We start from the raw sequence: 23052 nt of genomic DNA on the forward strand, positions 1-23052 counted from the left end.
CAAACCTCCCTTGCAAAAACCCTGAAATCTTTGGCACGTACTCTACTTTTCATAACCTCATCGACTTCTTTTGGCCACCCTTACTTCTTTGACACACTGTCACTCGACACCAATGGCTGACTCCGAGGGCCTTCAAGCCACCATGAGCCGCGCCACCGCGGATGGCTTCGTGAACAAGGAGGTGTTCCGTAAAGCTGTGGTTAATACGTTGGAACGGCGTTTTTTCTACACCAAGTCTAACAAAATTTACGGCGGTGTTGCTGGGTTTTATGACTATGGGCCACCCGGTTGCCTTGTGAAGTCCAATCTCCTTGCGTTTTGGCGTCAGGTTGGTTTAACTCAAAAACTGGTTAGGAAAGTGAAAGAGAAGCAAAGTAAGAGCTACAGTGAATTTGGGGTTTAATATGTTTGGTGACAAATATTGAGGGACAAAGTATAATCACCGTTAGATTGAAATTCGTAATTGCTAAAATTAATAACTCATTGACTCATTCTATGAAATCCAATCACAAGTGCAATAGTTGTTCACTAGTGCTCAAAATTTTTTCCTTACATGAACTACAGTCTCTTATTCTATTTGTTTAATTTGCAGCATTTTGTTCTTGAGGAGGAGATGTTGCAAATCGAATGCCCGTGTGTCACACCCGAGATTCAACTCAAGGCATCTGGTCATGTGAAAAAATTCAATGACCTTATGGTTAAGGATGAGAAAACTGGGGCATGCTATCGAGCCGACCACTTGCTCAAGGATTTCTGTGAAGAGAAGCTTAAAGAGGACTTCAGCATCACTACAGAGAAGGCAATGGAGCTGAAACATGAAGTTTCCACGTCAGGCAACCTCTCAGCTGAAGAGCTTGGTGCAAAGATCAAGGAATATGGGATTACAGCCCCTATCACAAAGAACCCTCTCTCTGATCCTTATCCATTCAACTTGATGTTTCAAACATCAATTGGTCCATCTGGTTTGAGTCCTGGGTGAGTATTTAAACACATTAAAACATCTTGTTGGCCTTTTGTTTCTGTGATGGTTCTCTTCAGAATCAGATTCTCCCTATTTTATGTATCACCTCATCTGCTGCAGGTTCATGCGTCCAGAAACTGCACAAGGTATATTTGTGAATTTCAAGGACTTGTACTATTACAATGGGAGCAAGCTCCCTTTTGCCGTAGCTCAAATTGGCCAGGCTTTTAGAAATGAGATATTTCTTGTTTTTATACTAATATAAGAATGCTCTGTAACTTGTACTCTGCCCTCTTACAGCCTAATGGTTTCGGCAACCATTACTCTTGTTGGAAGGTCCAGCTTGTGTTTTTGTGTTCCTGACATGTTGCTATATGTGCAGATATCTCCCCGCCAAGGCCTTTTGAGAGTCCGCAAGTTCACACTAGCAGAGATCGAGCACTTTGTTGATCCCCAAGACAAATCTCACCCAAAATTCACTGAGGTTGCGAAGTTGGAGATTCTGGTGCTTGAAAGGGATCAACAAAAGGATGGAAAATCTGCAGAGACAATGACACTGGGTGAAACAGTAGCTAGGGTTGTGTTCTGTACTTCTATGATTGTATCACATTTTATTTGACCTGCTTTTCCTTCCTTGTCCCATCTCTTTATTTGACATTGCTGCAATTTATGATTTAGGAACTTATCAAAAATGAAACTCTTGGCTACTTCATTGGAAGAGTGTATATTTTCCTCACCCGTTTGGGTATAGACAAGAACCGTTTAAGGTTCCGGCAGCACCTTGAAAATGAAATGGCTCACTATGCCGCTGACTGTTGGGATGCTGAGATTGAGACTTCCTATGGCTGGATTGAGAATGTTGGTATTGCGGATAGATCTGCATATGACTTGGATGCTCATTCGGTAAGGATTTGTTAGATATTTTTAATGGACCTTAACAACTAAAGTAAAATATTAAATGTTTCTGCAGTCCACTCTGTCAGTGATCATTATGCTGAGATGGTAGGATTTTAAGAACTAAATTCAATGGTTTTTTGGTTTCATTTAGTACCAGTTTGACTCATCGTTATTTTAAATGTGAATTTTATAACATGATTTCTTAGAATGAAACTGTTATACCATCAAGCTAGAAGAATTATAACATAAAGTGATGCTAAGAATATATCCTGCTTTAATGTAGAAAACTAAGTATTCATAGATTTTTTTGTTTTTAATGTCAGAAGGAAAGTGGCCTTAATCTTGTGGCACACGAAACATTTTCAGAACCTAGAGAAGTGGAGGTAATGCTTTATGCGAATCATGCGCACCATCACTGTTATTAGTAAACATATGATTTTTCTAAAGGCATGCAATTACTTAACAGTCCATTATTGACTTGTTACATAATGTCAGAAATTGGTAATATCTCCAGTAATGAAAGAGATCGGTTTTGCTTTCAAGGGGAACAAAGAGAATGTAGTTGAAGCTTTGAAGGTGAAGTATAGAATACTCTCTTCTGGTCCATCATTTCATGACTTCTATAAAATATAGCTTTTTTTTTACGAACCTTATGTATTTCAGGCCATGAATGGACAAGAAGCTTTTGAAATGAAGGCTGATTTAGCGTCGAAAGGGAAAGTGGAGTTTTATGTATGTACACTTGGGAAAAATGTATCTATTAAGAAAAATATGGTAACCATTTCCATTGAGAAAAAGAGATAACACCAGAGAGTATTCACTCCCTCAGTAATTGAGCCTTCTTTTGGTATCGGGAAGATTATTTATTGCCTCTATGAGCACTCATACTACATGAGGCCAAGCAAAGCTGGGAATGAACAATTGAGTGTCTTCCGTTTCCCCCCTCTTGTGGCACCCCTTAAGTGCACAGTTTTCCCACTGGTTCAGAACAAACACTATGAGGAGGTTGCTAAAGACATCTCCAAGACTCCAAGTCACTTGCTGCAGCTAATTGACACTACAGGTATGGAACTGAAACATTTTTTCTGTTTCTTTCTTGGTATGTAGTAGGGATTAATGGGTCACTGGCTAGATGCCTAGCTTGGTTTATTTCTTTTAATTCTATTATTTTTGGAATTTATATCATCCCTATATTATTTCTAGTGTCTTGAATTACCTGCAAGTATAGGATGCTACCAGTTACCCTATCTGCAAGTAACTGAAATATGGAATAGAAGTTCATATCACATGTTGATATATTCATTTTTCTTGATGTTCCTATACAAATTATATTAATTGGTTGGTAGGTTTATGGTAGTAGGGGATTAACAGTTGGTCACTTATTTTGCACAAACATGGTTTTATATGAATATTTTGAAAACTCATGTGCCCTGTGCCAGAGATTTTGAAAGAGTACGTAAGCATGTTTATTCTCAACTTGTGACAGAAAGGCAACTAAGCCCTCAAGAGGAGTATCCTAATTCCCATTGCAGTGGACAAGCATCCTTTTTTGCATTGTCCCAACTACATTACCAAGCAGCTTATGAGTTTCTAGTTGACTGTTTGATTGTGTGTTTTGATCAGGTACCTCAATTGGGAAACAATATGCACGAACTGATGAACTTGGTGTACCCTTTGCAATCACTGTTGATTCTACATCCTCAGTGACAATCCGGGAGAGAGACAGCAAGGGTCAAATCCGTGTTAACGTGAAAGAAGCAGTGTCTGTTGTGAAGAAGATAACTGAGGGACTGAGGACGTGGGCAGGTGTGTGGGCGACATTCCCCCATCGTTCTGCAGATGCAGATGCATGGAAAGAGCCAATGAAGGCCTACAAGGGTCAGCTGACCCTCCTGCTATTCCCTCTAGTATTATGTTTTGTTTTTGTTCTTTTACCCATTTTTCTTAGTTTAACCTGTTAATAAAGTTTGTTGCACAAGTATGTCTCCAATTTGTTGGCAGTAATAATGCTCGAGCAAGTAATTACTAGTCGTAATATTGTTTAGGAAGCTTATTATTATGGATACAGGCATATAATTAATCAGTGAAAAACCACTTGAAAAGGAACAAAAGCAAAACATTTTTACAAGGGAATATGGAGTATGAAGATGAGGTAGCTTTGAGCCTTTGATAGAAATTTCCTACGTCTCCGGACATTAGCAAGTGCATGTGGTTTATTAAAGATGAGTCTTCTCTTTTGAGAATCTTTTTGAGTTTTCTTTTCTTTTAAGTTCTATTCTTACACATTCCAATTTATTTGTAAAATTTTCAGACATTGTGGGAATGGGTGTGTAGAAAAGTTCTTTTAATTGTCTATCAATATAATATAATCCTTTAAAATTTATCTGTGAAAAATTAATGTAATCTTTTTTTAAGAGGAGATCTGACAATTTTCAATTTTTAGCAGATTTTAGCATATATAATTTTAGATCTTAGTCACAGAATTACTAATTTATAAACACTTATTTTTACTGCCTTAGTCACACAAATAAGGGGTAGAAATGCTGAACTGGTTTGAAAGTGCAGTCATTGTTAATCTGCAATCTGCAGATTCACATCATTCCCCTTTTTCACACCAATCAAGTTGTTACTTTATAAGAGTTGGTGAAAGGCCCAAGCCTTTCAAATTGCTATTGACTGCATTTTTTGTTGAGTTTTGGGAGGAAGAGAGATGACAACAATCAAAATGAAGCTTTGATTTGACTCTCTTTCCATAGGAGCTACTTCTGCTAGCCTTGATCACATCCACATATGCAGCATTCTATAGTATCAGTATGAATAGCAAGGAAAACATACACATACTCGAGACAATATAACAAGTGAATTGTGAGAGCAATAAGGACCAAATCCTATTTATAGGTGATGTTCTAATGAAGACTCGACCAATTAAGGAGTGTACTGCATCATCTATATATTGATAGGCATATAATCTTTAGTTCTTAAAAGTTAAGTGACTGAGGAATTTATAGCCCATAATTTATTATCACACTTAATTTTGTGAGCAGTTATTGATTAAAGACATCTTGAGCCTGTCCAAGAGTTGATTTGTCAATAGTTAGCAATTGTTTTGGGCCTTTTGGCCTCCCTCTACCAAAAAAAGAAAAACCTAAGGTCCCGTTTGGTTTCCTACTCAAATTTTTTTTCAAAAATTAAGATTTTTTTTTAATATGAGTTTTCAAAATCAATTTTTAAAATTTGAAAACTTGTTTGGTATGAAATTTGAAAACAATTTTTAAATTTTAAAAATGATGGCAGTTGAGGAAGAAAACATGAGAAAAACAGTGTTCTATCTTTTTTAAAATGGTCAAGAAAACATGTTTTTCTGTTTTTGAAAAAAAAAATGGTTTTTTAATAGGATACCAAACAGGCCTTAATTTTTTTTAATTAATATAAAAATTAGTAATAAATAGAAGTACATACTCTTACACATTCATACATTAATTTAGGGAGCTGCTATTTGCACATCCTATTTTTTCTTTTGCACACTCCAAAAATTTAATTTGTGAAATGACAAAAAACACCTAAAACAAAATTACCCAAAACCCCATCCCCTATCTCTACCCATCTCTTCCCGTCACAGCACCCTCCCACCCTAGACCCAAGCTTGACATGAACCACCCACTGACCACCCCAGCCCTGCACCACCGCATGGCAATTGGCTTTCTCTCTTTATCTCTTTCTGGCTTCTCTCCCCTTCTCCTAATAGCACCACCTCGCGCAGCACCTTCCAGCCACCGCGTGCAGCCCCGTCGAAGCCACCCCGCCTGCCCTTCTGCTGGCACCAACCCAGCTCTCTCTTTCTCTCTCTCTCCTTTCCTCTCTCATCTCGCCCAAGTAGACATTTTCTCCGAGCAGCTGGTTCGGTGGGTACTTGTCGAACGGGTCTTGGATGTTCAGTGGGTACCTGCCGAACAATACTCACATCGTTTGGCGGATGACTACCGAACAAGTGTGACATTTTCGGCGAACCATTGTCGAACTGGTGCTACGCGCGGTGGTGCAAGGTGACCCTCTCTACCTGTTATATGTTGCCAAGCTTTTGAAAGAGCTCGTGGAGGTTTAGAAGCCTGGTCTTCTCATTCTTGGCAAACAGGTCTTTCTTAAAAATTTTAGTGTTTATGAGTTTAAAGATTTGGGTATTGTGGTTTTGAATTGTTTGTATTGGTTTAAATAAGTCAAATTGTGTTTGTATTTATTTTATGCACATTTGAATATATGTGTAGGCTATTGATAATGATTGCAATCAAATGGGCCAAATGGTTGCAGGGCTGGTGCTGCAGGGTGGGTGGGTTGGTGTGGCTGGGTTGAAAAGCCAAAGAGAGAAAGGGAGGGAGGAGAGAGAAGGAAAGAGAGAGAGAGAGAGGTGGGGTTGAGGGTGGTGCACCCGGTGGTGCGGGGTGCTGCGCGCGGTGGTGTGGGGTGCTGCGCACGGTGGTGTTGGTTTTGGGTGGGAGGTGTGTATTGTTTAGGTGTAGTGGGTGTGTTTTAGAAGATGGATATTTTGGAAATAAAATGGGTGTGTAAAAAGAAATTCTAAATTTTAGAAAAAAATAGGGAGTGTGTTCAAGGTATAAAATTTCGATTTTTGGGGACATGGAAATTTTATCACCTATTCGTTGATATTTCGTCAATATTTCGCCGAAATTATCAAAATTTCGCTCACTTACAGCAGTTCTTCCTCTGCCTTCCCCTGTCTATTTCTCAGGTCCCCTTCATTTTTTCAAGCTCGGTAATTTTGTTTTGTGGTCTTGAAAGAGATCCAAAGTTTGTCTAAAAGTCATGAGAAAGAGAAGAGATCTGAGATGGAGAGGAGGAGAGATCGGGGAAGGAGTAGGAGGACTAAGGAGAGAGGAGGAAGAAAAGGAGGAAGAGGAGGAGAGATCGGGGAGGGAGTGGGAGGACTGAGGAGCGAGGAGATGCAAAATACTGGAAGGAGGAGAGAGAAATGAACTACAGCCAGAGGAAGAAGATAAGCCTTCGACCAAAAAAAAAAGAAGAAGATAAGTCAAGGAAGAAAAGGCGTTAGGGAAGAAAAGGAAAATGAGTCAGGAAGAAAAGGGAGGAAAGAGAAAAGAAGGAAAGAAAAAAAAAATTATGGTTAATTAGGGTTTGGAGCCTTTGGGCAATTGAAAAGAAAAAAAAGGATTTGAGATTTGATTCGACTTTTTTGGGATTTCATTTAGTTGTTTTTAAATTCTAAACTTTAATACATTTTTATATAAAAAATACCCTAAAGGGTCTAAATCCTAATATCTTATATCATATCCTAAAGAATATACTAATTTTATTTAATAGTATTTGATTTCAGCGCGCATTATATTCATCACATATCACATGAAACCTACCATATAATTTGGTTTCTTTAATGTTTTTTATCAATGTAGTAGATAATATGTTAAATAAACATATGGTAAAATTTCATTTAAAATTTTCGCATTTTGATAGCAATTTTCGTTGTTTCTGTCGAATTTTTGTCGAAATTTAAAAATTTTAAAAAATGGTGTGTTGGCAGAAAAATGATGAAAATAGTGTGTAAAAAGAATAAAAATAGTGTGCAAATAGTAGTACTCAAATAAAGTTGTGACCGATGGTGTTGTGGTCTTTCTGGGGGAGTGTAATGTGGATGAGTTGTATGCTTAAGTTCGTTTCCATGCATGTATTTTATTCATGTATTTGAATATACACATCCAAAAATTGGATTTCATTCCCATTGTATCTCGTCTTTATGTGGAATTGAGATTCTGGTCAAATTAACTTGGAAATCAAAGTCCATTACAGGGCTCTGTCATTTGGACCTTTTGTTATGATTCATGAACTGAATTTTCTAGACCATACTTAGGAATAAACTGGTTTGTCTTGTCAGAAACATTATACAAATAATTATGTCATAATCTTCATTCTTTGTCAACATTGTCTGCACTGTACCAACATTGTCCCTTGGTCGTTGCTTTCACATGGTCTAAATGATAGTTAGGCTTAAAAGAGTTGTTAAAGTTCATAATTTTTCATACATGGAGGTGGAGATTATTATTTCTTCAATTTTTTTTTTATGTAACTTAGTTCTAATCCGTTTTTCCCGCCTGCTTTTAGTCTCTAACATTGGGGCTAACTCAAAAAATTTACCCATATTAATTTCTTTCGCATAGGGACAAAAAAACAAACAAACAAACTGGCCAGGTCATTTGATTATTATTTTGTTATTATTCTGGTTTGATTATATTTCAATGTTTTGACAGTAAAATACAAAAACCCTATGAAAGTTATTTTGAAATGAACAACCCCATGAATGTTGTGATGGTATGTATATGACTGATTCAAATACATTTGTTTTGGGGGTATGTCCAAGATATTCAAACGCTTTTGAAAGTTGGAGGTACTATAAATATTGACAAATTAACATGTCTCAGTAATCAATAAATATGGTCCAAGACGACTGCTTGACTAGTGACTGTTGTTGTGGAGTATACTGATCGAGATGAGATGACCCAAATCCAATAATTCATGTCCCTCTCCATCTCCAACTCTGTGGCTTACTATACATATTTCCTTTGTCAAGTTGTCCACACCTACTAGTCATTGTCTTAAATGAGCTACCTAGCTACTTAATTTTACAGCTATGTATATGGGCTGAAAGCTTAGCTAGCTGATGATTTTTATTTAGGTACATTTCAATTATTAATTCAATGTGTGACGCTCCTAGATACATATATGGGTATTAAGAAGAAAGAAAAGCACACATAGGTCATGCTACATCTTGCACGTTTATGTGTCCAATGTTACCCACCAGAACAAGTAAAAAAAAAAGACCGAGAGGTTTGGTTGGCGGTGTGAGTAGTCGCATGTGGTCGGTGGGCCCCTCGCCCATGCAATAGCTTAATGAATTGAGTAATCTACAAAATCACAGTATAATAAATAATTATTATAATAGGTAGGTCCGTAGGTCCATTCCATTATTCGATTTCCGGTGGTACGGACAAGTTGAACGTTTTTCAAATTAAAGTTCCCTCTCGAGTCTTCCGACCTTTATTGGGTAAGTTCTATTCTCATAATCTCATTAGAGAAAAATTGTTTACATATGTTTTTGTTACATAACAATGTTAAAGTTCTAGACCAATTCAGTTAACATTTAGAAAGTTTCTAAATTTATTATCAATTATATTTTATGCAGGATTCGCTCCTATAGTGCATTCGTTATCTTATTTTTGATATTAAACGACTTGCGTCTTATGTTAAAATCTTTTATTTCATCATATGTTTCATAAAACAAATGGTGTCGTAGACTGGTTAGGTATAAGGTGTCACTTGCGTTATGACACACAAATTTGGGTCTCTATTTCCGATACCTCATGCTCAACTCTACTGAAAGAAGTAAAAAAATTAAGACAATTAACTGAGCTTGTGGTTATCAAGGAATAAAATTTCGGATTTCGAGAAAATTTCGATGAAAATTTCGATGAAAATTTCGACGGAAATTTCGAAGATTTTTAAATTTCGACAAAAATTAAACGGAAATGACGGAAATTACTATTAAAATACGAAAATTTTGAATGAAACTTTACCATATGTTTATTTAATATATTATCTACTAAATTGATAAAAAACATTGAAGAAACCAAATTATATAGTAGGTTTTATGTGATATAAGATGAATATAGTACATGCTGAAGACAAATACTGTTAAATAAAATCAGTATATTATTTATACTTTATAATCTGTATACTAAACCCTATGTATTTTATAATCTATATTCTATATTGTTTAGGATATGATATATGATATTAGGGTTTAGGCCTTTTAGGATATTTTCAATTATTTTTTATATATAAATATATTATAGTTTATAGTTTAAAAACAACTAAACGAAACTCCAAAACGGCCAAATAAAACTCCAAACCAATTTTTTTCTTTACAATTGTCCAAAGGCCCCAAGCCCCAATCAACCCTAAACCTTTTAATTTTTTTCTCTTTTTTATTTATTTTTTTTTTTTCTTTCCTTCCTTTTCTTTTTTTTTTTTTTTTTTTTTTTCCTTCCTTTCCTTTCCTTTCTTCTCCCCCCGAGTCTCCACTTCAGCAGCTATTGTTTTTTCTTCATCCTCTCTCTCTCTCTCTCTCCCTCCCCCTCTGCCGTCGTCCCCCCGCCGTCCAAAAACCCAGATCTCAGTCTCACCGCCTATCGCCCAGATATGGTGGGGGAGATCTCAGTCTCACCGCCTGTCGCCCAGCTTCCCCCCGCCAGTCTCCCTACTAAGGTTTCCATTTTTTTTCCAAAAACCCAGCCTTCCTTCCAACACCAGATCTGTCTCACCGCCAAAAATTTCGCCGAAATTATTTCGAAAATTTAACAAAAATGGGTTTCGATTTCGACACTCCAAAAAATCAAAATTTTCGGCGAAATTTCGACGAAAACTTCGAAATTTAATACCTTGGTGGTTACATACTTACATGCTTACATGCTCTAATTTCTTTTCATAAAAAAAAATATTTAAATTAACAAATGAGTGTAAGGAAGTAAAAAATTGTCAAATATAGACTTTTTTTTTTTTTTTTTGCCAATAAACAGACTTATTCAATTGGATAATTTCACTACTCAAAAACAGTCATTTATAAAAAAAATCTCACACAAATTTTTTTTTTTCCCAAATGAGTTATTTCACATTCTACTCATGAAACAAAAACACTGCCCAAGTAAGAAAGAAGAAAAGTATGGGCGCTAGTGGGACCCACTGCAGCACCATACCATGTGAGTGGATTCCAGTTTAGCGCGAAATTAGACCAAAAGCGTGTCCCCACTACAACGATCGAACTTGGAACATTTTTTGTTTTTGGCCATTTAGGGTTTTTTATATTTAACCTTATTTTTTGGCCAACTTAAATATTAGAAAAAGGCTAAAAACAAAAACCGGAGCTCCGCTTTGCCACGTCGACTACCCGTTACTTTGTTGACAGTGTTGACAGCTACGTGCGCTTTATTTTCGGAATTCTCATTTCATTAATAAATAATCTTACGTTAATTACTACTTTAGTACCACATAGATTTTTATTAATAATCCACTTTATTTCAGTTGTAATTTCACTTCCCTTTTACGTCGCCGTTTTTACCTCCAAAATATTCTCACCGACCCCACCTACAGAGACTTGTTGGGAAATTTTTGAAATCTAAAAAATGAAAAAGTAGAAAAACCCAATTAGAAAATGGAGCGAAGAAGAAAATACAGTTCACAGTGAGAGTAACAAAACCCATCCTCCACAGATTTGCAGAGTGAGAGATTAAAGAAACAGTTTTTGGGTCTTACTGTTCTCATTTTTCCACAGCTGCAGACACACAGAAAGCTTTTCGCAGAAGCCAACCTTTTTCTCTTCCAAATCTCGCGCATTTAAGTTGATCTTCTCTGAAATCTCTCTCTCTTTCCTCTCTGTTCTCTGACTCTATACCACTCTCTTTTGGCATTGTTATCATTGAGCGGGTTCAGTGGTGCAAACCCAGAAGTTCGATTCATATGTGAGTTTGTTTTTGGGAAGAGAGAGTATTTGTTGTTTTGGGTTAAAGAAAGAGAAAAAGTTAATTTTGGGATTTTGGTTTGTGAGTTTTTTAAATTTTTAATCTTTGTTGCAGGTGAAGAAAGAAGGAGCCCAGAAGACATGTTCACAGAAGGTCTAGATAGGAGTGCCCTTCGATGGGTAAGAGAGGTCTGCTTCACAAACTCATCAACCTCTTTCTTTTCATTTTGTACTATTGTTTGAGTGAATGTTGCTTGTTCTAGTGTTATTAGGATCTGGGTATGTGTTAATTTACTTGCATGCGTTTTTTGAAGTAGAAAAGTTTTGAAATTGGAACTTTTATGGGTTTTGTTCTTAATCAGAAGGAAGTTCCATTCTCGAATTCTAGTTTGAGACCTCGAATTGATCCGGTGACACACATCCGTGGTGGTAGCGGTGGCAGGGGATTTGGACTCCCCCCGCCGTCCAAGTTTAGAAGTGGTCATTTGCCCTCCAATGCCATTCCGGTTTCTCGGACAATCCCGGGTAGCGGAGTTGATAGTGCGTCTGCTTCTGATAATGACATGTCCACTGATTCAGAAGAGGGCGTTTATGGAGGTAGATACTCACTGGATTCGTCGCCACAAGATGATAGGATTCCCAGTGCCGCTGCTGCTCATATATATGGGAAGCCGTCGCATGGCCAACCCCATTACGGAAGTGATTATACATACTCAGATGTCAGTTCATCAATGGACACTGTAGTGGGGAGACATAAGCCTGTGACGGAGAGGTTGGTGAGGGGAACTGGCAAGTATCCAGTCAGGCGGAATGGTTATGTCGAGGATGAGTCATCGGATTCGGCTGCAAGCTCTGAATTTTCTACTTCACAAGCAGGAGGAAGCATCAACAGTACAGTGCCACGTAATAGAGCCCAATTTTCAGAGGGATATGCCTCAAGCGTGCCATCACGGAGGAACTTGGAAAGTGCTGCTGACGAGGTTTGTAGTGCTTAAATTCTACTTGGATTGTTGTTTGATGTCAAATATAGCATGTTATCAAAGACCTACTCGAGTTGAGGCATTTAGTGTTATGGTGACTAAATCATTGTTTCATATTAGTTAAATAAATATTGGATACTCTTTCCTCTTCGTTTGCCACACAAAGGTTGGCAAAGCTAAATTGTTGAAAGAATTGTTTTATTCATGTATGTGTATTAACTTTCTATCTAACAAGCCAACATTGTGGCATCAAGATTGATAAATAATGGTGTACTATGGTACTGATACTTTTGATAAATCTGTCAACTTTGCAGGATTTGCATTCCAGAAACCTGCAGAATAGAAAGTTATCTGATGATGATGTTCCCAGTGCACCACCTTTTTGTGGTGCAACTCAGGAAATTCATCAGGATGATGAGAAAAGTCCATCTAGAGTACATAGGACACCACATGCAACCTCTTCATCCGAGTTCAAAACCATCTGTGGTCAAAAGCAGGAGGGAATTACTGGAAATGGGAATCTTGACCAGTTTGTAAGGTCTGTATTTATTATTTCAATATTTCTCTTTAGCAAAATGGCATGCATTTATGCTATGCTGGAAAGACACGTCACACTTGTGGTTTCACAAATATGCACTTGAGGCGTGTTACTCTAGTTTTTATGTTCTTCACAAAGACATACACATTTGATATATATGTATCTATCTACGTATTAAATTTGAGAAAGTGGACCAACACATTTTATTATCTCTGTTCACAGAACTACCACTGGTTCCGAAGCTGCTGTGCCATCATGTCCAGCTCGCGTCCCCACATTTTATGCAAGGTATCTCCAAGAAACACCATAATTGTAGATGGTATTTTTGTTACAAAGCTTTGTTTTTGCCATCTAAAATTTTATTAACTGTGTTCGTGTCTTTTGAAAATCAAAATCAGTGCTCTAGGGTCATGGCATGCTGTCATTGCATATGATGCATGTGCGCGTCTTTGCCTTCATGCTTGGGCAATGGAATGCATGGAAGCTCCCATGTTCTTAGAAAATGAATGTGCTCTACTACGAGATGCATTTGGGTGAGTCCACTTCCTTCACCGCCTTATTCTTCTATCTTGCCCTCAATTTTGTGGGCTTTTTGATATATTCTTGCCCTCAAATCCCTGCATGAATTCCTGTTGTAAATAGATTTTTCCGCAACCACTGCACCAGGTCAATCAATCTGATGTTGCAAACTGTTATAATTGAGAATGTATTTGCAACTTTATGTTTTTGCTGAATGCGAGAAGTGAAAAGTTAGGTAGCGATGAATTTTTTTTGTTCGGTGAAAGGTAGCGATGGGTTTCCATTATACCTGAATATTATACCCTGCATGATGTAAAAGTACAGTGCATGATTTTCAAAATCATCTTGACTTTATCTTTTACACTGTTGACACTTCTAATCTTGTTAAAACCTTGTTGTCAAAAAATTAGTTTACGGCAAGTGCTTTTACAATCAGAGGAGGAATTGTTGGCAAAGCGCACTTCAGAGCTTGCCAATGAGAAAGCTGCTCCAAAGCCTAAGAAAATTGTTGGCAGGATGAAAGTGCAAGGTAGCATTTCATGCCAGTTTTTAAATTCTTATTTTTGAAGTTCTTGGTTAGGAGACTGTCTTGAATTCTTGTTCATGTGCAGTGCGTAGAATGAAAATGGCCCTGGACCCACCTACTGGCTGTAGCATTTCGACTCTAAGGCCACCAATAATCAATTTGGAATCCATTCGATATCGCTTCTCCAGCTTACAGTCTACACTCACTTCTGGATGGCAAGCCCTACGGAAGATTCGTGTTGTACCTCGTGTACCTGCAAATGGCTCCTTTTCACGTCAGAGCTTGGCATATGTGCATGCTGGTACCCAGTATATAAAACAGGTGTCTGGACTCTTGAAAACTGGTGTAACAACTCTACGCAACAGTTCATCCTCATATGAAGTTGTGCATGGTATGAAAATGGCAAACTTATGCTCTCTCTCTCTCTCTCTAATAGAAAACTTCATGCTCTTTACTGCTGGGACTTAACCAGTCTTCATCCCTGCCCCCATCCCGCATTCTGCAAAAACTTATCCAAACTAAATTAGCTGCTGATTTGGATTTCTCTTTTGAAAGGCGTGTGAGCCATTTCTACAGTATATAAGGATAATTATTCTAACATAAGTGTTGCTTTGGACAACTAAGCCCCTTATTGTATATTAGTGAGTAGTGAAAGAAATTTCGATTGATTCGACTTGCACCATCTAAGACACTATTCTCAATTTCCTATTTCATAGGGAACGATCTGGTGTCTCAAAGAGCATAAATGATAATACGTGTGGTCCTTTAGTTGCAAATTACATGAAGGAAACCCATTAATATAGATGTTGAAGATAAAAAATAGACTTCACCCGCCAATGCTTTCTAACAATTGTTGTACTCTATTTGAAAATCTGAATGTGCTTCCCCTGTCATTAAAGCCTTGAATTATTTAATAAATTATCTTTATTTTTTTAAAAAAATATGAGCATATTCTTGTGTTTAGGAATTTATGGGCTGCTTATGAGGCATCCTCATTCATTTTTTGTTTTGCGTGATACAATTTTTTATATATACTGCTATGTTAGTAGCATATAAAATTTCATTCTCTTAAAATTTTCTTCATGAATAACTTGTGGTTTTTAACATCACTCTTAAATGGCACCAGAAACATACTCTTGTTTGTTAAGACTGAAAAGTTCAACTGAAGAAGATGCCATCAAGATGCATCCTGGATCTGGCGAAACTCATGTCTTGTATGTTCGCTTGTCCCAATTGTTCTTTTAATATTATATCTGCTTGAGAAAGGTACTGACAACTCTTACAGCTTTCCAGATAGTTTGGGAGATGATCTGATAGTTGAAGTCCTTGATTCAAAGGGAAAGCATTTTGGCCGAGTCCTTGTTCAAGTGGCAACCGTTGCTGATGACCCTGTAATATTTTCTTAATCCTGACCGTAGCTATAGCTATTAAATATAAATTAAAATGATAATGGTCATGCTAAAAAATGTTAATGTTGAATGCAGGCTGACAAGCAACGCTGGTTTTCTGTCTATCGTGAACCAGAACATGAGCTTGTGGGCAAGATACAGCTTTCAATATATTATTCAACAGGTGCAGATGACAGTAGTTATCCCAAGGTGTGCTTTTTATATTTTAGCCATGTTTATGGAGAGTTTCTCTATCTGTGGTTTCATAACTGAATTAGGTTTTTGTTATCTAAATAAATGGTAAACTGTAAAAGATATTTTTAAATCATTGCACAATGTTACTGATATACATGGCCATATCTTGATTGTTCAAGATTGTCAGGAGCATTATTTATAGATGAAGATCTGATCTTGGCATTACTATTCATTATCATGCATTATAATATATATATAATATAATATAATATATATAGGCTTGATTGACAGGACAGTAGAAGCAGCATCCTATAATTTCCCTTTTTTTAACTGGTAAAATACCTGTTGTGTTTATCTCAAGATTTTTATCCAATATCCAAATAAAAAATATATACCTCATTAAAATTGCGCTGCTGGAATCTTCTAAAGCTGAAGGAACGATAAGAGTTTTGGATCTTTTCTTTGGGAGTTCTCGAATTATTCTTCATCAATGTATATAACCCACCCCTTCAGTCGTGCCACAACAAAAAAAACAAAAAAAAAAAAAAAAACAAGAAAAGGGAAGAAAGTATAGAGGTTTCTTTATTGTTTAAATTTTTCATATTGCATGAAGAATGATCATTAAATTATTGCCTGAATGTGGGAATATGGATACTTTATTTTATACAATGGATTACAAAATAGCTTTGTGATATTATTTGCTTTGGTGTTCAGTGTGCCTCTGTTGCAGAAACTGTTGCATATGACCTAGTTTTAGAAGTTGCTATGAAGGTTCAGCATTTTCAACAAAGGAATCTATTGTTGCATGGTCCATGGAAATGGCTTTTAACAGAGTTTGCATCATACTATGGTGTTTCTGATGTATACACCAAGCTAAGGTAATGGAATGTTGGGTTTTTGGCTTGTTCCTGTTGAAATGATACAGCCATGTATATCATTATTCTAAGCTGTCACTTTTTATTGTTTTGTACAATTCCGATAGATACCTTTCTTATGTTATGGATGTGGCTACACCAACTGCTGATTGCCTAAACTTGGTGTACGATTTGCTAATGCCTGTTTTAACGAAAGGCCACAATAAGAGCACACTGAGTTACCAGGAGGTACAAATTGCACATTATCTTGAAGTATCTTGAAGCATGTATCATTGTTTCTTTTGCTATTAACTTTAATGCTTTGCCTAGCTTGTGTTTTGGCATGTTTTTCGTTTATTACATTCTACTTTCTTTCCATGTCTCTTCTAACAGACTGTAATACTTTTGCTTGTTACAGAACCGAATCTTAGGAGAAACAAAGGAGCAAATTGAACAAATTCTTAAACTAGCTTTTGAGAACTACAAGTCCTTGGATGAATCATCGCTTTCAGGTATTATGGAGGTTTTTCGTCTGGCAACTGGGCATGCTGCACCTGCATTGGAGCCTGCTGTTAAACTTTATATGCTTCTTCACGATATCTTATCTCCCGAGGCTCAGACTGCTTTATGCCACTATTTCCAGGTTTGAGAAACCTTCAGTTTATTTAAGAATGATTGCTCTACTTGATATATCTATTTGTATCTCTAAGTGGTAGTGAGTTGCCAGGTTGCTGCAAAAAAGAGATCAAGAAGGCACCTGGCTGAGACAGATGAATATATTACCAACAACAGCGAAGGAACTTCTATGGATACTTTGAGTATGACGACTGCTTACCAGAAAATGAAATCCCTGTGCCTTAACATTAGGAATGAAATTCGCACTGATATTGAGATCCATAATCAGCATATACTCCCCAGGTATCATACCTCAAACGATCGGGTGAATGCTTAAAATGTGGTTTCAGTTCTGTTGTAAATCTTTATGCCATTAGAGCCACTGTCTTTTGATGCATTTTTATATTTTCAACCAGTAGGCTCACTTTCATGTTAGTAAAATGATGATAAAAAGCTGCCATGCATATTGTCAGAGTGATTTGTGGTTCACAGTATTGTAAGCATACATGAATTGATAATTTGACATAGGATATTGAATCTCGTGATAATATTTGATATTTTTTTACATATATATATATGATTCCGTGGAAATATCTTTATTAAAAAAAAAAAAAACTTAGATAATGTGATAGGGATTAGTGGTCGTCCACTTTGATGTTTATCACTTTTATGATTTTGATTTATTTTCTTTCCTGATTATCTAGGTTAGATATATAGGGTTTTTCTTCATGTATATCTCCGATTATTTCACAAATGTTTATCCGGTTGTGTTGGCCTCTATCAATAAGGCCTGTGTTCCAGCATTGGAGACTTGATTATTGAACAAACTTGAATTTCACCCTTAATTCCTTTCCATATATTCTCCTTCCATACAACTTCTCTTCCTTAGTTTTATTTCTTTGTTAATCTGCACTGGTAACAAATCATAATGTGTTTGTTCTAATCAAAATATGAACAAGCTCGTGTTTATTCTAATAAAATCTGTGTTTCTCATAAGAAAGATCTTTAGTAAAACTAATGTGTTTGCGTCGGATGAAATGGTTGTGCTATGTGCAACAATAACGACTCATTGGTTTAACTGAATAGCTAAACAAAATAGATAGACATTTCCCCTCGTCTCTGGTCAATTGATCTTGTTAATCTTATGCTATCTTTAGCTTCTTCTTCTTTTTTTTTTTTTTTTTTTTTTTTTTCTAATCAGAAAATACCTGTAGCAATTTCTTATTGTTCTTTATATATATACATATATATATATAGTTCCAGAAAATCTTACATCCTTGAATGTATCATGTATTGCAGAACAGCAGAAAGAAAAGTATAATTCTTTCTATGGCGTGTTCCATATTGTATGCAATTTGAGATGTATCTTATGGTACTGATATAGCAAGTAGATCCAATTGGTAGGAACAAAACTCTTATCTCAGAAGTTTGTTCTCTAAGTCGCATAATGCTGGAACAATAAGGAGAATAATATTCGTATTAGCTTCGCTAATGATATTACCAAAAGCGAAGTGATGAACAATGAGTTCTGTCTATTTATTGTTTTTCTATTCCTTCTAGTTGGCACATCTATCTCACACAATATTTTTTATCACATATGGCCTTAGGATTAGGGTTTGTGCAGTTGACTTCTGTTCGCTAACTTTTGTGATTGTAAGAAATGATACCTTTTGCTATTTGAACCACTGCTGTTGTGAAACATTCTTCTCATATGTACCATACTGAATTTTGGCTTGTCTACATAATTTCCTTGCCATAGTGGAAAGCATGCTTTCTGTTATTTTTTCCAAAATAAGGAGGTTGCAATCATTACTTTAGGTCATGTCTTCTGTTTCCATGTTGCTTATCTGCATTGTTTTGTCCTTTGTGGTTTGTCTTGCTGTCTGATGTTGGACAAATATGATTCTAATGCTTGAACTTTCATGCAACAGTTTCATAGACCTCCCAAATCTGTCTTCATCAATATACAGCACAGAGCTATGCAGTAGATTGCGTGCTTTCCTCATTGCCTGCCCCCCAGCTGGTCCTTCACCTCCTGTAGCAGAACTTGTTATAGCCACAGCAGATTTTCAGAGGGACCTTGCTAGCTGGAACATCAAGTAATGTTAATTTTGTTGCAACTACTGTTAAAACTTAATTACATTTTGGTTTGCATGGTTCTCACTCATTTTTTGTTATCTCAGTCATGTTAAAGGTGGAGTTGATGCAAAAGAATTGTTCCACCTGTATATTATGGTGTGGATTCAAGATAAGCGCCGTTGTTTGCTCGAGGCATGCAAATTAGACAAGGTACATATGCTAAAACAATAGTTTTTGTAGGACTGTTAAAGGATGCCTTTGAAAAATATTCTTAATTATATAAATTAAAATGCATTTTAACATTTCAGTTCAAATTGGTATCTGAAAGTTATTCACTTGTAGGTAAAATGGTCGGGAGTTAAGACACGACATTCTACGACTCCTTTTGTGGATGAAATGTATGATCGTCTGAAAGAAACCTTGAGTGACTATGAGATCATCATTTGCCGGTGGCCTGAATATACCTTTGTTCTGGAGAATGTAAGTCAGATACATTCCTAATGTCTCAAAATCTTTATACTCTACTTTGGTATTTGTCACTACCACATCGACTAGGAACACATTCCCAACAATTATTGATGGAATTGCACAAATCTCAGTCATCCATGTATGTGCGATTCATATGTGACGAATTTGGGGCTCACATGTGCTCCCATGCAATTGATGGTAGAGAATTTCATCTTGCGGAGGGTGCATGCCGCTTAATTGTTGGTGATATGCTCCCATCATCACTTTTTCATGATTTATCTTATTCTTCTTATATTTTTTATAATTCTCTACAAATAATGATTAAAGAATAAAAAACAGAGCTAATTCATTTTACTAATCAGGAAAAGGAAAATGCCAGCCAATCTTGTAATACAATAGTGCTGTTCACTCAATATTTCTATATTCAATTCATAATAAAAACTTTCCCTTCATTTCCTCAATGTTGTTGTGTATTTACTTTATTGGTTAACTTTAAGGAGTAAATAGAGGTTTACCCCTGGAGGTTTGCAAAATGAGTTTCTTGTTATCTTGTTAATTGACATTTTAATTTGTTTTGCAATATTACCTATCATATTTGCCTTTTTTTTTGGGTTCATTTTATTCCACATAGTAGAACTTGAAATTTGGGAGATTGAACATGTTCATTATCTTATTGGAAAATTGAAAAGAAATAGAAACACTTATATTGAACTTATTTGATAATTTTCAACTATGTTTCAATAAAAGGCTATTGCTGACATCGAGAAGGCCATAGTGGAATCTTTAGACAAGCAATATGCAGATGTATTGGCACCATTGAAGGAAAATTTGGCGCCAAAGAAATTTGGGTTCAAGTATGTTCAGAAACTTGCCAAAAGATCTGTGTGCTCCTATTCCGTCCCTGATGAGGTTAGTTGGATTTTCAAACTTTTTGTGGTTATCCTGAATATGCCTATACTTTGGTTTAAAAATTTGTTGTTTCATTTCAGCTGGGAATTCTGTTGAATTCCTTGAAAAGAATGTTGGATGTCCTTCGGCCCCAAATAGAAGTTCAGTTCAAATCATGGGGTTCCTGCATCCCTGAAGGTGGAAATACAGTTCCTGGAGAGCGTCTCAGTGAAGTCACTGTAATGCTGAGAGCTAAGTTTAGAAACTACTTGCAAGCTGTTGTGGAGAAACTTGCAGAGAATGTGAGTATCTTCATTATAGTGATGCATCTCTGTTTGAATTAGTTATACGAAAATGTCATAAAATTAAGTCAAAAGGTATACGTTTGGACAAAAAAGAATTGATCTTGAAATCATGAAAATGGATGCATTTCTGTTCCATATAATAGTTTGTATTTATGCATGTTTTCTGTGTGCTATCTTTGAGACTAGATGCTATTTCAACTTATCTTCCATTACCATGGTGGGCTCATTGTAAATTAGTGTAATAAAATCAAAATATTAGTTTATAAAGATCTGAATTTCTGGATTTCTAATGGCCAAGAAAAAGTATTGTTCTTCTGCACATGTTTGCAGTAAGCAAGCTGTTGCTTTGTCCATTCAGTATGCTTTGTGGATGATTAAGTAGTGATTTTTGTAATGTGCCACTGATTTTCATCTCTTACACTGTTTCAGACAAAGTTGCAGAATGCTACTAAGCTCAAAAAGATTCTCCAAGAGTCAAAGGAGACCGTGGTAGATTCAGATGTGAGAAGTAGAATGCAGCCTCTGAAAGAACAGCTGACAGATTCAATAAATCACCTTCATACAGTCCTTGAGACTAATGTCTTTATTGCAATCTGTCGAGGTTTCTGGGACCGGATGGGACAAGTAAGCTCTTCAATCTGGGTCTTCCAAAAGTCCAGGCTATGGGCTCATGCTTTTGCTTATCTAATGTGGCTCTCTTCTGTGACAGGATGTTCTAAGTTTCTTGGAGAACAGAAAAGAAAATAGGTCATGGTATAAGGGTTCACGAATTGCTGTCTCTGTAAGTAGTGGCCGATACCCCCCTTCCTTTCTTTTGTGGGTCTGATAGTTTCCCTTCTAATACTTTTTCCTAATTTGCAGATTCTAGATGACACCTTTGCATCACAGATGCAACAGTTGTTGGGGAATGCACTACTGGAGAAGGACTTGGAACCCCCTCGATGCATCATGGAAGTCCGGTCTATGCTTTGCAAGGATGCTGCCAATCACAAGGACAACACCTATTATTATTAGGTGTTTATTACAAGTGGAGAGGGTATGGGATTTGCCATCAAGAAGGTATGGAATTCCACAAGGCCAAATTGGGGAATAGAAGGTGTCGGCCGCATTGGTTGCTTTTCGATGTGTATAAGCCCAAGCCTGGCGCTGTTGATTTTTGTAGAGGGAGCAAGCAACTCGGCTGCTCCAGAATCACAATTCTGCTTTATGTTTCACATAAATTTTGAATAGGTACTGGAAAATTGATTTAACAATTTTTTGTAATACTACACATGTCATAGCCTTCCTTTCACAATTTTTCCTACTAACATTGAATGCTCCAATTTCACAAAGTTTCGATTACTTAAGCCTTGAATAAAACTATTTAGACCTCATATTTCCAATAGAGGTATCGTATACCCAGCATGGTCCCAACAGAGTACTCCTTAAGCCTTTGTAGCAATGCACAATCATTTTATGGACGAATAATGTGATAAATTTCAAGAATTAAAGAAATAATAGTCTGGTTATTGTCATCTTAAGGTCACTTTTGGTTTTTGTTTAACTAAAAAGCCAAGTTGCTTAACATTAGGACTGCACGTATGCTACACAAAACAGAGCAATTTGCTCCAAGCTGAAGGGCATGACCGATGAAATCAAAGAGCCGATTGAACAAGAAAGTTGCTCTAGGAAAAGCTTGACATCAAGGATGAACAAAGAGCCCTTCAACATAAAAAAATGGATGAACAACAGGTAGCTCTGAATGAATGTTTAGCTTTCACAAGCCAACTACCCATGTCTCAAACTTAATTTCAAATTATAAAGGCACGCTTTCATGATTTGTATAGAATTAGAATTAGACTTTTACCCTATTTTTTTACAGATTTCTCTTCAATCATAAAGCTGAAGATGTAGCAATGAAAGGAGCACCATCACATTGGTTCATATTTCTATTTTTTTTAGTACTTAAATTATAACTAGAGTATGACAATAACGACAGCCATCACAATAGATATATTGCGGAAACCTCTAATGCTGGTTTTGTCAATTTAGAATGGTCTTTTGCTTGTTTTGTTGGACACAGAATTGGATGCTAACACAATCTTGTGCAGCTTCAAATCAATTATTTGTGAAAAAAAGGCATAACGAATTTGATAAGACCAATATTATATTTTGGGTAACGCTCTAGTGTACCAAAATTTTTACTGTACTAGAGTCTGTAAAAAGAGTGAATTCATAACACTTTTTGTGTAATAGACACCCAATGTGGGTGGGTCAAAAGGCTGGTATCAATTGGCCTCTGCTGTGCAATTACAGTTTTAA

At 36.4% G+C, this 23052-nt stretch overlaps 1 protein-coding gene and 1 pseudogene across 1 annotated transcript; both read left to right on the forward strand.

Moving 5' to 3' along the window:
- The first annotated feature begins 112 nt into the window (after positions 1-112).
- On the forward strand, positions 113-4192 carry LOC147285211 (glycine--tRNA ligase, mitochondrial 1-like; annotated as a pseudogene).
- A 6923-nt stretch (positions 4193-11115) lies between these two features.
- Positions 11116-22127, forward strand: LOC147285212 (pesticidal crystal cry8Ba protein). Its single transcript, XM_086244309.1, has 23 exons — positions 11116-11397; positions 11512-11585; positions 11759-12376; positions 12691-12914; positions 13137-13202; positions 13313-13447; positions 13844-13962; positions 14045-14350; positions 15086-15173; positions 15245-15350; positions 15444-15557; positions 16257-16420; positions 16525-16645; positions 16815-17039; positions 17124-17314; positions 18943-19110; positions 19195-19300; positions 19433-19570; positions 20306-20467; positions 20548-20748; positions 21181-21375; positions 21461-21532; positions 21613-22127. The coding sequence occupies exons 2-23, from the start codon at positions 11538-11540 to the stop codon at positions 21763-21765; spliced, it is 3720 nt and encodes a 1239-aa protein (XP_086100435.1). The 5' UTR covers positions 11116-11397; positions 11512-11537; the 3' UTR covers positions 21766-22127.
- Positions 22128-23052: the final 925 nt, after the last annotated feature.

The sequence above is a fragment of the Dryas octopetala genome, chromosome 5 (assembly GCF_963921425.1).
Source record: "Dryas octopetala chromosome 5, drDryOcto1.1, whole genome shotgun sequence".
Classification (NCBI taxonomy): Eukaryota; Viridiplantae; Streptophyta; class Magnoliopsida; order Rosales; family Rosaceae; genus Dryas; species Dryas octopetala.